Here is an 18901-nt window from a genome sequence, read left to right as displayed (position 1 = left end):
CGATGGGGATATGATTCAGAATGTTGACTTTAAATGATCACTCTATTGCAAATATTAATAATATGGAAATAAGTTTTGAACAATGATACATGTAAAACCCAGTGGAATTGCTCATTGGCTAAGGGAGGGAGAAGGGAAGGAAAAGAACATGAATCATGTAACCATGAAAAAATATTCTAAATTAATTAATTTTTTTTTTAAAAAAGGAAAAAGAAAAAAAAAGAAAAAATTGAAGTGGTGCTTTCTTTTTCAGCCTTTTTTAAAAAGCCATCTGATTCAAGGTTCTCTAGGTTTTCAGTCTCATGCTGTGCAGTGCTTTCCGCCTGCCTACGATGAAGGATTAGAACTAAATGCCAAGTGAATTTCCTAACAGTATATGTAGGTGGGTTGAACATGTGGATGGGTTGGCAAGGAAATTTATGCAATCTCGTTCTTAAAGGTCTTATGTAGAGGAGGAACAGTAGAATAATGGAAAGAGGACTCTATTACTAATCAAGTCAGACCAGAGTTTGAATCCTACCTCCTATACTAACTAGCTGTTTGACCATGAAAAAGTAATTTATCTCAGCCTCAATTTCTTCAGCTGAGAAAAGGAAAATAACATCTACAGCATTTATCTCACAAGCTTGTGGAAAAGATCCAATTAACTGATTTATGTGAAAAACAAAGTATGAAGCATTATATAAATGCCAGGTATTCTTCTTCTTGTTTAGGGGTACCTCTACCTAAATGTAGGGCGTCAATGGATTTTCCAGATTCCTGCCTGCCCTAAAACTTGGCCTATGAGTTGATGCTATTATCCTAGATACAAACTTGAGTACAGCGCCAATTCAAACCCCATATTTGCTTCAATAAGCATTACTGAATCTTTTAAAATGCTCTGAAGCTAATGCTAATGCTAGCTTGTTACAAAGAAATTCACCCTATCATTCTCTTGACAGAGATTAATGAACTTTAGGCCACATTTAGCTAAAGAGCCTTAGTTGAATTAAAACATACACACATACACTCACATACAAAAACCTTTTTGTTTATCTCTTGATAAAAAGTTTAACAAGTCCAACATCTTTAGCAAGAACTAATCACTAGTCAGATTAAAACATGTATGACACCATATAGCCCCAAAAATCAAAACCAGGCTTACATTTCTTTACACTAGCAGGATGATGTGAAAGCCTGCATTTTCAGATACTCTCCTGTTGTTAATTTATTAAGTGACCTCAGAGTTGGAATGAAAGTGAGACAAAGAACCACAACTCTAACTAGACTGGGACCTTTTTAAAAATCTTCAATGTTGGGAAGCGTGACACCCAACCATTCTTCTCAGTATATGTATGTAGTTATATGGGTCAAATCCAAAACTTTTTAGTTGTGCTAGAATATGAGTGTATCAAATATTTGAGCTCCAAAAGATTTATTATAAAGAAAATGCCTTTATAATATAAAGGAGAGAAGGCTTGTATGGGTGCACGTATCTTGGCATCGACTCTGCTACATGTTGGTAATACTGATGATGTTGCCTCCTCTGCCTCCTCCTCCTGGTCACTGACTTTGCTCCTCAGCAGTATGCTCCCATCACCAAGCTTTTCATTATTTTGGACTGTGTGTTTCCTGGCTCCCTGGGGTATTTCATGCAATAAGAAGGGGACTTTGTGAGAAAATGTCGTTAATGATTTTTTTTTGGTACTATAATAAGAACTTGTGATATCAAAAATACATGAAGTCACTCTTGGCACTGAAAATACACTTCATTTCTTCTCTTTTTCACCAAAATTTTCCCAATCCTTATTCATGCTAGGGGCAATTAATCTACATGGCAGGCCATGAAGTAAAGATTCTATCAATATATACTATTATTGTTCCTCAGTTATGTCTCCCTCTTTGTGACCCAATGGACTATAGCTATCTAGGGGGTTTTCTTAGCAAGGATATTCGTTCTCCCGTGGATTAATGCAAACTTACCTTGACTTGCCCAGATCACACAGCCAGTAAATGTCTGAGGCTAGATCTGAACTCAGGTCTTTTTGACTTCAGGCCTAGCATTCTATCCAATAAGCTGCACAGCAGCTCCCTTTCCCACAGTCTTGTGGTAATTCATGTGTTTCTTCTAGAGCTGGTTCTAACAAAAAACTTGATTTTGGGGGTATGGTTCTGAAAACATGACCAGAAAGGAAAAAATTACTAAAATACAAATGCCATGGGTCTAGAGAGGAGTAGAATTAAAGCATAGTATCAGATACAAAGAAGTAAAGTCAAATGCCAAAAACTAATGAAAACCATACAAGATTTGGAGTCAGAATAAAATAGAATGGAAAAGCATTTATTAAAGGCTGGCTTTATGCCAAATACTGGGCCAAATAGAAAAGCAAGACAGTCCCTGCCCTCAAGGAGCACAAGTTTGGGAAAAGAAGACACTCCCTTTTTTCTGTTAATCAGTGGCCTTGGGGAAGTTACCCAACTTCCCTGGTTCTCAGCTGTAGGTGTAGAGGATCAGGGCTCAAATCCAAGGTGGGTCGCCTCAGTTCCATAATCTATAAAACCAGGTGGCTAGACTAGAGTCTAGCTCGAAATCTATGATCTTTAAGGGTTGAAGTAATAACAGTTAACATTTATCCAGTACTTGTGCCAAGTACATTACAAGGATTAACTCTTGATTTTTGCAACAATCTGAGATGTAGTGCTATTATCAAACCTATTTTACAGATAGGAAAACTGAGATAAATAGGGGTGAAATGACTTGCCCAGGGCTAATAAGCATTAGAGACTGAATTTAAACTAGTCTTCCTGGTTCCAGGTTGGGTTCTCTATCCACTGCACCATCTAGCTGCCTCTGACATTCATCCAGAGCTCTAAATTCTCTGAATTCTGAAATAAAACTGTTAAAAACAGAGACTCATAGCTAAGGGGTTCTTTTTCCCAGAGGAAAAAGAAACAACTGCAATATATCTGCCATATAGCAAAATATAGTAGTAAATTATCAGCTAAGCTCTTACTGCAGACATTGCTGCTCATCTCATGGTTCTATTGTTTCCCTTTCCCCTTCTTCTCCTCCTCCCTCCCCCTGTTATTATTTTACCATTTCATTAGAAATACTTAGTATTATAATTAATACTGTTTTGGGAAGTTTGAAGAAAATGATGAGTAAAAAAATATTCCCCTTCCACCTCCTTCCCGGGAGTCAAGGGCCAAAGAGAAGGAGACCTCCTCAAGCAAAGGAATAACAAAAAAATAAACCCTTCACTATAATGTCACTGTTTTTAAAACAAACATTCTATAAGTTTAATATCCAGATAGAACTATTCCAGTCAGAGGCCTTTTCATCCTCTGAAAGTGGATGGGATCTCTGTGAACAGCCAAAAAGTCTTTGGAAGCTGGTTCTAGTTAATTAGGAAGATATACTTTGGGTAAAAAATTCTGTTTAACTATAAAGGAATGATACTAACTTTCTTGTATGTTTCATAAGCTGATTCAAAAGCATTTTTAAAAAAAGGAACTTCAAAAATGTTTTGCAACTTTTACACACTGATACTCCCAATGTGAATCCTTTAAAAGAACACCTTCATTTGCAGAAAGTTCTGGCATATTTAATTTTAAAACCTGTAAGAAAAAATCTCATTCCTTTATAGTAATCATCCTCATTTTATAAATGAAAAAACTTTAATCACTCCTCCTATCCACTTCCAATTTATCATTAAATCCTGCTAACTCTTCAAGAGTTTCTGGCCTAACCCTCTGCCATTTCCACATCACTATCCTCATCTAGGCCATCATTACTTTGTGTCAAGTCTCCTTACAAGGAGACTTCTAGAGTTGGTCTCACTGCCTCTAGTCTGTTCATTCTGTAATTAAATACTCACTGAACAAGCCATATGAAGTACACATACAGTCCCTGCAGACCAAAAGCTTACAATCTAGTTGAGAAGATAGGCTGTGTACACAAGTAAACTAGACCTCAGTTTAGAAACACTCCAGTATCTCTATACACACACAGCTTCCTGACCTTATTGTCCATAATACTAAATAGCTAACATTACAGACTTACAAAGCAGTAAATTTAGGTTCATTGTCTCATTTGATCCCATTACCTGACCTTCCCCTAACACTAACAGGTCAGTGTTTGCAAACTCCCAGACACTCTGGCTTTCGAATGAGTTTTTTCTAAGTGGTCCTTCCACAGCCACAAATTAGAAGTTGATCTGACTGATCTATCTCTATTCCAAATAACATACAATTTTAACACCATATTTCCTAAAAATAATACATTAACTCCTCTTAGCTTGTTTACATTCTTTCACATTGTGGGAAAATGCAGTCCTGAAGTAATGCTATGAAACAATGAAGTATATTGATTTAAAATCATGGATCCTTGAAGTTCTCATGATCACCTAAGAATGAACTCATTTCTGTATCCTTAAATTACAATTAATATTGGTTACATAAAATATACATAGAACATAAAGCTAAGCATTTTAAAAGAACGTTGGATCTCTTATTTCACTGATACACTAAGAGTTTGTGGCTAAATAAAGCGTATACCTCAGGAACTCTGGCTTAGAACACATATGGTACCACTTAAGTCTTCCCAGTTATGATGCTGTAGTACAGGATGACTTAAATTCAGACATCACCACTAAACTGCCTTGCACATAGTAGGCATTTAATATTTCCTGACCTGAATTGACAGAGAAGGGCCCCCAGTAGCTAAAGTAATGGTCCTGCCCCTAACTAAACCAGCATGAGGGGTTCTGGGGCAGTCTGGAAACAAACTGTATCTCCCATCAGATAAACAACCAGCACTCAGCTCCAGGGCTGATCAATGGGCCTAACCTCCTAAGGCTCTCTCAGCACTTATAAGGCTGTTCACAAAGACACTCCTCTTTAAAGGAGTGTATTAATTTTTATCCAAAGTAGTTCTTCTCAGACAGCAACAGCCCAAGCTACCCAATATGGCACAAGAGAGACACCAAAGTGGAAAACCAGTTATGGAATCCTGGTGCCATCAGTCACTGGTGTCTGTGTGTCACCCAGTCAACAGCTACTACCCACCCCCCTTTCCCTTCCTAAGTGGGCTCAGCCTCCCACAGCAATCACTTTGGGAATTAGTCACAGCATCTGGAATAACCAAATCCTGAGCTGAGAAGGTAGGCTGGTCTGCAGGGCTGCTCCCCATCCAGCAGGGCTGCTAGAACCCCAAGGGACCCCCTCCTTCCTGATCTCAGGACTCTAGCTGGTCATCCCCACAGGCCTTTCCAGGCAGCTAGCTCCATCTTGCTTCCTGTCGGTAGAGGGAGGAGGAGAAGGAGGAACAGTGGGAGGGACCCGAGTCTGGGAAAGGCCAGTGAAGGGGTGGAAGTAGTCTGACAGCAGGTAAAAGGGAACCTGGACAAGAAGGTTCAAAAAGGTGGCTGGCAAAGAACCTCGGAATAGGGAGAGACTGACTCGATTCTCAAACCCTGGCTCAACCAGGATTCACATATGCCCAAAGTGGGAAGAGAGGTGAAACTGACTCAGGGATGTTGGGGGGAGGGGAGAGGAAAGGAAAGGGGGAAGGAGAAAAGGGAAGGGGAAAGAAGGGGGAGAAGGGGGAGAGGGAGGAACCGGAGGGAAAGGAGGAGAGGAAGAGTAGGGGAGAGAAAGGGAGGGGAGGAAGAAAAAAGAAAGGAAGAAAGAGGAAAAAAGAGGAAAAGAGGAGGGAAGAGAGGAGAAAAGAAGGGAGAAGGGAAGGGGAGGGAAAGGAGACTGGAGAAGGGGAAGGAGAGAAAGGGGACGAAGAAAGGAGGGAGGAAAGGACCCTAAGGGTGGGAAGAAAGAAGCAGAGAACCACAAATGGACCCAAGAAGGTGTTCAGCATAAAGGGGAAAGTGAGGCAAGGTGGACTAAGGCTCCCAAAGGGTGAGTGACCTCGCCGAGGGGGTGTAGAGTGCTAGGACGGGGCTTCCAAGTAAGTTTGATAGCAGGATGGAAGCGGGGGTCGACGGTGGGGGCCCAACTAGAGGGGAGGTCGGAACACGAAGGGTTAAGCAAGGGCGCTGTGGGGCGGAGGCTGGAGGTGGCAGCGCCGCGTAGGGCAGGGCAAGGCAGGGGCAGAGGAGGGGCCGTGCCCCGCAGGGTGGCGGGGCCGGGGTCTCGGGCATTCCGGGATAAGGCAGGGCAAGGGACCCCGGCTCCCTCCCTCCCTTGCCTGCGGCTGGCACTTACCCGGACGAGGTTGCTGACGGCCGCCTGCACGGCGGCCACAGGAGCTGTGAGGTCCGGGATGGCTTTGCCGTCCACCTCGCCCTCCTCGTGCATTATCACCAGGTGCGAGATCTGCTGCGCCACCGGCTCCAGAATGCTCTCGATCGTGCGTGTGTGGAACACCGGCATGGTGGCGGTGGCGGGCGGGGCGGCGAGCCGCGGGCTAGGGGCTACGGAGACCTGCCGGCGGGCGGCGGCGATGAGATACTAAGAGAAGAGGGACAGCTACCAGCGGCTGCAAGGGAGGCTGCGACTGCCGAGTCTGGGCTTCCCTCGGCGTAACCGACTTCGAGACCGCCTCGCCCCTCGCGTCGCCGCGCCCAATCGCAGCTCCGCGCAGGCCGGGATGGTTGCTCTCATTGGACATCCTCCAAGCAACTCCGCCCTAAGTCTCGGCCCCTCTCCTCAGCCCCGCCCCGCCTCCATTCCCGAGGGCGGGGCCGAGGATTGGGGCTGCGCCGCAGGGATTGAGGCCGGATTCCCGAGCTCTGGCAAGGGGGCGCGCCTTATAAGGGCATAGTGGGAGCGGAACGCCCAAGGAGACTATTAGCCCCGCCCCCGTCGAGGCCCCACCCCCTGCTCTCTCCCTAAAAGGAGTATATTGGAGCTGGGGACACTTCATCCCCGGGAAATCGGGTTTCCCATTCTCTGGTCTATGGCCTCTCCCACCGAACAAAGTCCTCCACCCCTTGTGCTTTCCCCATAGACTCAGGCCTAAGTTTCCAGATCTGTAAAATCAGGGCGTTGGAAAACCTTGTGTGTGGTGCGAAGAATGCTAGCCACAAAGACTTGAAGACCCTTAGGTCTGGATACGCCCTCAGACCCCCTCCCTTTTAAATCTCTGACCAAGAACAGGGTTTCATATTTGTTTCAGTTTCTTTCTCTGTAAAACAGGGATAGAGGGACAGATAAAACTGCAATAGAAGCATCTAGCTGGTGGAGTAGAGAGAGTGCTGAATTTAGGGCGAGGAAGACCTGAGTTCAAAATCTGCTTCAGAGACTTATTGAGTAAATCAATTTAACTGTCATTTGCCTAGGTTTCCTCATCTATAAAAGGGGATAATAACACCTACCTCACAGGGTTGTTGCATGAATCATAAGTTAGCCTACATTTAAAATGCTAGCATTTGTAAGAAATGATACACGGGAGGATTTCTGAAAGAACTGGAAAGACCTACATGAACTGATACTGAATAAAATAAGCAGAACCAGAACACTGAACACAGTAACAGCAATATTGTGGAATGATCAACCAGGATAGACTTAGCAACTGTCAGCAATACAATTCTGAGAGACTTATAAGGAAGAATGCTATCCACCTCCAGAGAAAGAACTGTCAGAGGCAGAATGCAGATGGAAGCATATGATTTTTCACTTGTTTATTTGATTTGGAGGTTGGGTTGTATAAGATTACTCAAATGAACAATAAGGAAATGTTTCACATGATAATACATGTATAACCCAAATCAAGTCACCTGCCAACACTGGGGGGGGGGGGAGGGGAAGGAAGAGAGGGAGAGAGATGAGTTTGATCATTTAAGTTAGGAAAATTTATTTGGAAATGTATCATTACATGTAATTAGTAAAAAAAATTATATATATTTTAAAATAAAATAAAATATACTAACACTTTAAATGTCAAAGATTATTAAATAATATCTGAAGTCTCTTCCAACTCTATTGATTTCAAACTAAGCACGGCAAAAAGAGCTTCCAGATCTCTCTTGACTTCCTCCTGTTGCTTAAGCCTCTCCATCACAGACAACTCATCCACTTGGTTTTTCCTTTGTGAAGGATGGAGCCTCTCTTTGGGGTAATTATACTTGTCATTTAAGAGCTCTCCAAGAATTAATGATGCCCCCTGCAAACCGCATTGGAGGACCTCCCCATCTATAGGAAATTGCTCTATTCTGACTCTGAATTAGACCTCTTCCATGACTTCAATGGTCATATATCTCCTTGTTTTTTGTCCTGGTTCCTGTCCCTTGATAATGATCATTGGAGGAAAGTAGGGGAATAATATTATCTCTTTTGCTCTATCTATGGACAATTCTACATGCTTTAAAAAACAACAACAACAACAACAACAAAAACTCTTACCTTCTGTTTTAGAATAATTCCAAAGCAGAAAAGTAGTAAAGGCTAAGCAATTGGGATTAAATGATTTGTGCAGAGTCACAGATCTAGGAAGTTCCTGAGGCTGAACACAAGACCTCATCTCCAGATCTGACTATCCACTGAGCCACTCTACTGCCCCTATTCCATATATTTTAAATACATGCATTGGCAATGCCTTATAAAGATGTAGTATATAAGAGTGCTACAATGTTGGAGTGAGAGTACTCAGGTTGAAGTCCTTTGAACTTTTTACCTGTATAACCTTGAACTTACTTTGACCTCAGTTTCCTCATTTGTAAAATAAGCAAATTGAATAGATTATCTCTAAGGTCCCTTCCAATTTTGAATCTATAATTCTCTGTAAAAAATTGTTTGCAAAAACCCTTCCCCCATTCTCTTTTTTAAAGATTCTCACAGAAATAGGACTGTAGGCACAGGTGAATAGTTACTGATAATTCTCCCAACTGTACACATGAGAATGTTGAGGCACGATTCACCTCAACTCATATGGAGTCAAGAATGGAAGCAGATGCTGTGTGACCTTGAACGAGTTACTTAATTCCCATGCCTAGCCCTTACTGCTCTTCTGCCTAGGAACCAATACATATTTGTATTTATTCTAAGACTGAAGGTAAGGGTTTAAAAAAGAAAAGAATGGAAGCAGACTTTGAACCCCAGTCTCCTCTAACCTTCTCTCTAAGGAACTGCACCATCCTCCTCCCCCATGTCAGTTTGTGGGTTGTGCAATGAAAGGCTCTGCCAGATATATTTCTGGCACACAGATATCGGGAGGCCAGATATATTTCCAGGGATAATTCCACAGTCTGTCAACATACCCACCTCTAGACACAAACTACATTTCTTGTCCCCATTAGGTAAACCTCCTTTTGTGCTCCCGGGTTTATCCCAGATTCAGATTCACCTTCTCGGACAACCTGCCCCACCACAACCGCCTCTTCTCCCCCAACAAATGCTGACACATACTCCCCTTTCCCCACCCCAGGAAACCACACCATTGGCCAGGGGTGTGGTTAAGAGAGAAACCACTTCCCCTTCAACTTTAAAGCCAGTTTTTAACCTGAGAGATGGCTTAATGGTTTGTTCCTTTTCTCCTAGCCTCTTCACCCTACTGCCTTATTTTACTAAGTGGACTTTTCCTATTACTCTATGTGAAAACTATTTTTAAATACAACTATCTACCTGGACATATATCTTTTGGACTAATTAAAATGGACAATCAAGAAAAGTGTTCAGTCTGGTGTTTTCCGAACCTGCTTGTGGTTCCTTTTTTCAGTTCGACAGAGAGGGAGCACTTCATGATTTCTTAATTCCCATAGGTTCATCTGGATAGGTCAGAAGAACTTCTTAAACTTCCCTGACCATTTTAATAATGATTTTGGAGATCTCTAGTTGAGTTAGGAGCCAGGGTCAGTAGACAGGATAATTTTGGTATAGACAGGGGCATCCTCTACCTTTCCTAAGACTCTTACTCCCATCAAAACTCACCAGATGGAGGCAGCTGGGTGGCTCAATGGATTGAGAGCCAGGCCCAGAGATGGGAGGTCCTGGGTTCAAATTTGAGCTCAGACACTTCCTAACTATATGACTCTGGGCAAGTCACTTAACCTCTACTCTTCTGTCTTAGAACCAAAACTCAGCATGGATTCCAAGACAGAAGGTAAGGGTTATTTAAAAAAAAACAAAACAAAACTCACCAGGTTAATGAGGTTAGCCTCAAGGTCCAAATAAGAGAAACTCAATTAATGTAATTCCATAATTAATTATTAATTGGATTCATATCATTAATTAAATGACCAGTAAATTAATTGACATTTAAATGTAGTTTAATCCGATAAAGGCTTAATGTGTGACCTCCTCCCCCTACTCCCAGATAACTCATTCTTTTTTTTTTTTAACCCTTACCTTCTGTCTTGGAGGCAATACACTGTATTGGCTCCAAGGCAGAAGAGTGGTAAGGGCTAGGCAATGGGGGTCAAGTGACTTGTCCAGGGTCACACAGCTGGGAAGTGTCTGAGGCCAGATTTGAACCTAGGACCTCCCATCTCTAGGCCTGGCTCTCAATCCACTGAGCTACCCAGCTGCCCCCTGTTTTTTTTTTTTTTTAATACTAAGTAATGGTTCCAAGGCAGAAAAGTAGGAAGAGCAAGACTAGGAGGGTAAAGTGACTTGCCCAGGGTCACACAGGAAGTGCCTGGGGTGATATTTCAACTCAGGACCTCCTATCTCCAGGTCTGGCTCAAGAGTTTTTTCAGCCCTAACCCAGTGATTTTACACTCCTGCTGAAGTGACTTGAAGTCATCATATTTGTATAGTGACAGAATAGTAAAGATAAGGATAGTGATCCTTATTCTAGCCCTTAAAATACCAAAGAAGCAGAGACCCAAGAAACAAAAATAGAAAAACAAACAAAAGATGGAACCTGGCCTCTAAAGTCATCTGATGTCCCCAGGGTATTTGGTCTTGCATTTTGCTATAAATTCTTTTCTCTAGAAAAGGAAACCAGTAAATCCTATCACTCAATTACTAGCTGTATAACATCAAGCTGGTCAGCTAGCCTGGTTTGCCTCAGTTTCCTCATCATTAAAATGAGCCAAAAAAGGAAATGGCAAACCACTCTAGTATCTTTGCCACAAGTACTTCAAATGGAGTCAGAAAGAGTCAGACACAATGAAATAACTGAACAAAGTGAGTGCATAGCATACTTTCCCATTGAACCAGGTCTGTCTGAATCACTCTTTAAAAATGGGAGATAGTAAAGATTTTTGGCTTCCCTAAATCACAGGTCGCCTTCCCTCTAACTTCAAGGGGCCACTTTGATTATCATCTTCTTTCTCAAAGAAGGACAACAATTGTCTAATTTCTCTTTTAAAGGCAAGGTTCAGAAATTGTAATGTCAATCCTTTTTCTTTTTCCAAGGATTCCACTGCCAACAAATTCCCTACTTGGCCAAATAGACAAGCACATGTCTGCTTCTGCAATGTGTTTCTGCAGGAATTCAGCTCTCTGTTCTTGAGTTGCTAAGAAAGTTGTGGACAAACATGCAACTCTCATGTGCTCCTTCTCATGAAGCAACCTTTACTGGTTCCTGGGAAAGAGATACTTTACACAATGAAAGTTTCCCTACCTTAGGTCCTAGATGTGCTTTGTTATACTATAATCTATCTTCAGAGCAGGGAAAGGTTGATGGCAAAAGGACTGTTCTCTTTTAAAAGAAAGGCCAGGGGCAGCCAGGTAGGCTTGATGGATAGAGAGCCAGACCTGGAGATAGAAGGTCCTGGGTTCAAATATGACCTCAGATACTTCCTAGCTATTTAATCTTGGGCAAGTGACTTAACAAGAAAGAAAGAAAGAAAGAAAGAAAGAAAGAAAGAAAGAAAGAAAGAAAGAAAGAAAGAAAGAAAGAAAGAAAGAAAGAAAGAAAGAAAGAAAGAAAGAAAGAAAGAAAGAAAGAAAGAAAGAAAGAAAGAAAGAAAGAAAGAAAGAAAGAAAGAGAGTCAGAGAAACATCTCTTTCTACAAGAGTTTATTCCTCTGATTATCAGATAGACAATCATCTTGGAACAGGTGCAGACCTTAAAGTCCAACCAGGAGTTGTCTGTAACTTCTCAACAAAGCAATAATGTGCTTGTATTCCATAGACGGAATAGAGAATACCACAATCAGGTGCAGATTTCTCCTTCTTTATAGGCATTACTGTATATACCCGATTGGCCAGAAGTCTCATTATCCTTAAAAGGGCTTCTGGAGAGAAATGGTGGCCCTGAGATACTGATAGGAAGTCATAATAGAACACCTTTGGGGATTCCATTTTAGATCATGGGAAACTTGGAGCAGCATGATTACCCAATAGGCTGTTGTTCAACTGTCACCTATAAACAGACCATTGAAGATGATCAGATTAGGAGTAGAAAAGAGTTGCTGACCTGATACAGCTGGGAAGTTGATAAACTAGAGATGAAGAAAAAGACTCAGACCAAAACAGCAAATGACAATTGGTGAGATGACCTAATACTAGTCCACAGCCCATTCATTACTTTCCCTGGAGTGGGGAGCCATTTTCATTTATCTGTTCAATGCTCTCTGTTTTTCCTTTCCATCTAGGGGTGTGAGAGGGAAAAAGGGAAAAAGCCATTTTGCCCCTTTCTTGGCTGCCAACCAAAGCACCCAAGTTTGGAGTGTGGAAGTTTTATTCACTTAATTGCTGATTTTCATTTCTATAATATTTGATGTTCTAATTAGAAATTTGATGCCTACAGTCCATAAGTTTACATGCTACGAATTAGTAGACCAGAATTGAGAAGGGGACATTGAACCCCAAAAGGGAAAAGAAATGTTTGATGCAGCTCAAGCTGATGTGAGGGCAGAGTCAATTAAGAGAAAATGTATTCATTATTCTTGATAATTTTCTAGAGCACATATACATAAATATACTTACACTTAGACTTTTTCCTTTTGAATATGGAGAGATAGAGATTAACGAGGAAGACAATACAAAAAGCTAGCGAGGGGGATACTGTTGGTGCCATCTTTGTCTGAAGGCACCTAAGCATGGAGACAAATGTGACTTGAAGTTATTGTTAGTCTTGCTTGATATTAAATTCTAAAGCAACTAAAGTTTGCTATCACTACTGCTAGCCTTAGCAGTCATTGAGGCCCCCTGGCACACAGATATAACCTAAAGTTTCAGTTTTTGTGGGCTCCACTTCACTGAATACCATATGGGAGTGGGGTATTTATACGTGTAAAATGAAGGGATTGGGCTCAATGATCTGAAAGTTCTTTTCAGTTGTAATAGGAAGTAATAGGGTCGCTGTCTCTGATCCTCTTATACTTCAGACATGACCTTCCATGATTAAGAATAATACTCAAGTGGACAGTGTGGATTTTCTATTATTCTGTAGTACAGTTATCCCTTATTTAACCAAAATTCATTTAACCCAATTCCCAAACATAAAGAATTAATGAATGAAGTAACATTTCATTCTAAAGAGAAGCACCTTAGGATAATTTGGGGGCATATGCTGTCATGTCAAGCCTGCCATCTTATTCTCTACCCACCATCAAACAGAGTGCTGACTAAACTGTAAACTGTATTGTTACAGCCAAACTTTGTCTAACATCTGTCAACTCAGCACTTTGCCAAACTCCACAGACACCATTTTGATGTGCTAACAGCTGGTAATGAGGATATCAATAGTCAGTCCAATAAACATACCATTAGTTTGGAAAAAGAAGCACAATCTAGGTCAATGTACATACAATCAGTCTGTTAATTTGCTAATCACTGTCAGAGGACAGCATGTCTCAATAGGGACAGGTTTCCATCAACAAACAAGGAGTAGACCTCTCTGGCTTTGGTATAAATAAATAAATAAATATATATATATATATATATATATATATATGTATGTATACATATATAATATATACATGCATACATTCATATGTGTTATATATAAATATAGCAATCTCTATAAGTGTAGTAGTAGTAGTAGTAATAGTAGTCTCCATCTCTCTTCCCACCTCTCTCATATTGACCCATAATCCCCTTGGTTCTAGTCATCCTAATCTAGAAAACTATAAGAAAAAAGGAGAATTGAAAAAGAAATGGGAGGGGAAGGTTCTCCAGAGTGGCTTGGGCCAGCCCAGAAGTGCAACAATTGAAACCAACCTAAAAAGAGTAATACTATTTATATTTATACAAACTATACTTTTGACACCAGGTGCTCTTGCTTTCATATATATTTTTTTCATATATAGACATATACATATACATATACACATAATTTTTGAGATTTACTTGGAGAAGAGGAAGGAAGGATGATACCATGGAGAAGTGCTGGATTTGGAGTTAGATGACCTAGACTAGAATCCTAGTTATGTTACTTCTAACTCATGGGATCTGGAGGCAAGTCAGTTCTCTTCCCTGAGCTTCATTTTCTCATCTGCAAAATAAGGAGCAGGTTGGATGAACTATACAACTTCTGAATTCCCTTCTAGTTCTAAAACTATGATCCTATTATATAATTATAAATCATGTAATTATAATTCTTACAAATATTATAATAGGGTTGAATTATTTTTCTTTTTCATTTAAAATTTTTTATTTATAAATCATCTAAATTTCTCCTATTATTCCTCTCTTCTCTGTCTCCCAGAGAACCCAGATACCTATGTTATCTTATATTTTATATCCTATAAACAAAGAGTATTTTTATGAAGAAAAGAAGAGGAAGAAAAGAAAAAATTCAGCAAAACTGAAAACATATAGGAAAAGTCTAAAAATAGTTACAATGTTCCACCTCTGTTAACCTTTACCTCTACAAAGGAGTTGGAGGTATATTTTCTCATATCTCTTCTTTGAAGCCATGTTTATTCTTTGTAATTTTGCAACATTTACTTTCTATGGTTTTGCTGTAGTTTTTCTCACCATTTACATTGTTGCAGTCATTGTATAACTTGTTTTCTTGTCTTTGTTTGTTTTACTCTGTAACAATTCAATTCTTTCCATGCTTTTCTGTATTGCTCATAGCACAGTAAAAGTTTATTGTATTTATGTACCATAATTTGTTTAGCTGCTCCCCAATCTATGGGCATCTATGTTGTCTCAAATTCTTTTCTACTACAAAAAACTTTTGCTATAAATATTATGATGTATATGGATTCTTTCCTTTCATCATGTCCTTCTTGTGGAGAATCCTCCTAGTGCAGTGATGGAAAACCTTTTGAAAAATTTTAGGGACCCGGTGCTATGCCCCAATCTACCCCTAGTGCCTGGCCCCCATTGCGTGCCATGCCCGGCTCCCAGCTGCATGCAAGGGCATAGTTGCTGATATTACATTAAGATACCAGTATATACAATTAGAGGAATACATTGTTATTTCCTTCCTGGAAGTGACAGTGTTTCCAAGTGCAATTTCTACACAGTGCATGAATCATATTAAAATGAAAAGGGTCAGAAACAGAACCCTTAGCAAAGCACTTCTAATGGTGGGCCTGGGGACATTCAAAGTGAAAGGCTGCCACTAGAACTGGAATGTATGCAAATTTCCTGGAAGCATTTGGTAGGCCTTCCAGGCATTGAGACCACAGGCTAGGAGCCAGGATTTTCTTCACTTTTCTTCACAAACCCAGGAGTAGATAGCTACCTGTTTCTGGGAGAATAAAGGGTTTAATGCAAGAGACATGAGTCTATGTATTCTGCCCTTCCAGTTTTATAGCGGTGGGGGTGGGTAGGATGGCTCAATTGGACCCTCCCATCAAGGGGTTGGCTAGTTCAATCCCTCTATTTGGTCTGGGTATGTGATTTCACCATCCTCTTTTGAAGAATTAGGAAAGATCTGATTGGCACATTCCCTTAGGGCTCAGCCCTAGATTTGTTCAGAGGGGTATTTTAATTAGGGTCAGTGCAATCAGGAGGACCTGGACCCAATCAATTCTTTGCTTATAAAAGTAAGACCTGTTCTATTTACCCAGTAAGGGTCCACAAAGACTAAAAGGACTTTCTACCTTTTGTCCAGTGAAAGGTGCTAGAATCCAGCCATTCTGAGCTGCTCAGTTGAACTCAGCCCCTGAAACAGTGGAGAAAGGCTAGAATTCCCCACCCACTGCATTTGGGGGTGGGACCAGCATCTCAGCTGGCTAAGCCAGGGACCTGAGTGTGTCCACAGAGAGGGGCCCACATGCTGTCTTTTGTATGTGTACCATAGGTTTGCCACCACAGTCCTAATGGAATACCTTGGTAAGGGAGTATGGGCATTTTAATCACTTTATTTGAGTAATTCTTAATTGTTTCCCCAAATGGTTGTTCTAATTCACAGTTCCACCAACAATGTATGGGTCTCTCTTTCCACAATCCCTCCAACATAGAAGATAATTTTCATCTTTTTGTTATCTTTGCCAATTCACTAGATTGTGAGGTAAAACTTCAGGATTGTTTTGATTTACATTTCTATTATTATGAGTATTGGAACATTCTTTCATATAGTTGTTAATACTTTGAAACTCTTCTCTTGAGAATTATCTTTTAATATTCTTTGACCATTTATCTTTTAGGAAGTGACTTTTGGCCATATATTTCTATAAAGTGTTTATCTTGGATATCAAACTCTTCCCTGAGAAATTTGATACAAAGGTTCCCCCCCATCCCCATTCAGCTGCTTCCCTTCTTATCTCTGATACCTTCATTTTATTTGTGCAAAAGTTTTTTAATTTCATGTAATCAAAGCCGTCTATTCTATCTTTTGTAATTGATCTCTATCTCTAGTTTGATTAAGACTATATCTCTTACTTATAACTGTGAAAGGAGTATAAGGTGGTTCTCTCCTAATTTATTATGGTATCATTTTTAATATTAAGGTCATGCATCCATTTTGAATTCATAGTGTAATATGTTGATCTAAGCCTAATCACTTGCTAGTTTTCCCAGCAGGTTTTTATCAAATAGGGATTTCATTCCTACATAATTTATGTTTTCAGGTTCATCAAATACTTACTTATTGAGTTCCAGTGTTTCTGATTCTCTCATCTAATCTGTATGGATTATTCTTTTTAATGTTTTATCACACAGCTATTGCTTTTCCTTCAAGAATGTTATTAAAAAAACTGTTGTATTTCTAATTATATGTCCCAGCAGGACATATAAGAAACTTTACAATGCAAGTTAACAAGAGAATTTAATTCAGTCCAAACATTTACTAATGTTTTCAATTAATTAATGTTTGTAATTAATTAATTAATGACTATTATGTACTAGGCACTAGGAATACAGAGACAAAAATGACAAATAATAGTTCTTGCCCTCAAGGAATTCACAGTTAACAGATAAGAAAATGTAAGATACTTTGAGACAGAGAGCCCTAAGAACTAGGGAGATCAGGAATCATATTCTGTAGATCACTACACCCAGGCTCAGTTTTTAAAGAAACTAAGGATTCTAAAAGGTAGAAGTGAGAAGGGAAGCAAGAGGGACAGCCTCTGCAAAGACATGGAAACAGGAAATGAAATGCTAAGTTCAAGTAATATAGACCAATTCAGCTAGAATATAGGGTACATCAAGCAACATAATATAAATACACCTAGAAATTCACCCTGTGTCTTTGTATAGCCTGTCCCCCAGACCTGGAATGTGATTCCCTATTCATCCCTACCTCTTTGATATTCTAGCTCCTCATAAAGTTTAGTTTAAGGATTAAGGCTCTTTCAAAAAGCCTCTCCTTATTTTTCTAGTTATTTGCATTCACCTATATCACTGTTAAAGCATCTACTCTGAGGCCACTCTCCCAATCTATATCTGAAGCCAAGACTTGGTGTTCTCAGAAGTATGGATGCTATCTACTATGGAAAACTAATATTGAATTGTGATGTATTTCATGAAGTAATTTTCTCCCCTTTCCCTCCCGCCCAAAGAAAGACTTAAACAGTCTGATTCTGAACTGAGGCTACACCCAGTTTCTCTTTCCAGGCTTAGTAAATAGTTTGTGACCTCCCTTGTGTTCTATAGCCTGTGATGGTGAACCTATGGCATAAGTGCCAAAGATGGCATGCAGAGACCTTTCTGTGGGTACATGCACTATTGCCTACCAGAATTAGTTACTAGAAAGGAAGAGGGAATCAGGTGGAGCTGCAACCCTCACTCTCTCCACGAATACCTCTCATCACTTGCCCCTCTGTCCAGCAGCTCAATGGAAGCTTTTACTCTATCTCCTGAGCAGAGCCACTGGGGCCACTCCCCTTCCTTTCTCCCTCCCTTTTCTGGGGGAAGAGGAAGGAGGGAGGACAGCACTTGGTGGGGGGGAGGTATGGCACATAGTCTCAAAAATTTTGCCATCACTGTCTGTAGCCATGTTGGACTGATCCAGCATCTGAGTAGAAAGGGAAGAGTATGTTGACATCCTCCTTTTCTGGACAAAGACCCACCTATTTCTGTGATGAAGAAATGGGGGAGGAGTTGAGGTCTCTAAATCTACCTCCTCCATTGTTATTTATTAATAAGAGATCTCTTGCGATATCCAAGAAAGAACCCAAGTATTAAGTTCACAAGGATGGTGAGGGATTCAACTAGCCAGGTAAAGATGTCTTAAGTAGTCAATTAATAAATTAACTTGAAATCAAGAAATATAGCCTCCCAAGAATTTCAATTATCCTGAACCCCTGCCATTGTACTCCCATTAACAATCAACCAGCAACCTTAATTACATCTTAGAAAAGGTATTTAAGAAGTATAATAAGAACAATCAGTACAAAAATCTCTCAAAACTTGCAGTACATTCTCCCACAAAGTGAGTGGCAATGAGGCAAACTTAGACAAAACACACATTGCAAAGAGATGACTCATAAGTTCTGCTCATGAAGTCCTTTTCTTACAAAAGAGTTTGGTCATCCTTCAGTGGTATTTGTTGGCTAGTTCAAAGGTGATATACTGGAAAGAGGATAAACAGAAAAGACTAATAACATGAAAAAAATTTTAAATTTTCTAGAAATAGAGAAGAATCCCTCAGGAAGGCTTGAGTCAACCTAGGATGAAA

The 18901-nt window shown here is 40.3% G+C and overlaps 1 protein-coding gene across 4 annotated transcripts in view; it reads right to left on the bottom strand.

The window, feature by feature from the left end:
* The window catches only part of VCL (vinculin), a 117854-nt gene extending 111134 nt beyond the window's left edge, over positions 1–6720 (bottom strand). For 2 of the 4 annotated variants that reach the window (XM_056819803.1, XM_007478429.3), the window contains exon 1: positions 6199–6522. In XM_056819803.1, coding sequence (XP_056675781.1) covers positions 6199–6366 — 168 coding nt within the window. In that variant the 5' untranslated portion in view covers positions 6367–6522. Of the gene's footprint in view, positions 1–6198 lie in introns of all 4 variants that reach the window. The other 2 variants (XM_001364451.5, XM_001364377.4) reach the window with 2 other exon arrangements.
* Positions 6721–18901: the final 12181 nt, after the last annotated feature.

The sequence above is a fragment of the Monodelphis domestica genome, chromosome 1 (assembly GCF_027887165.1).
Source record: "Monodelphis domestica isolate mMonDom1 chromosome 1, mMonDom1.pri, whole genome shotgun sequence".
Classification (NCBI taxonomy): Eukaryota; Metazoa; Chordata; class Mammalia; order Didelphimorphia; family Didelphidae; genus Monodelphis; species Monodelphis domestica.
Note: the sequence above shows the minus strand (reverse complement) of the source record. Positions and strands in the feature narration are given on the sequence as shown.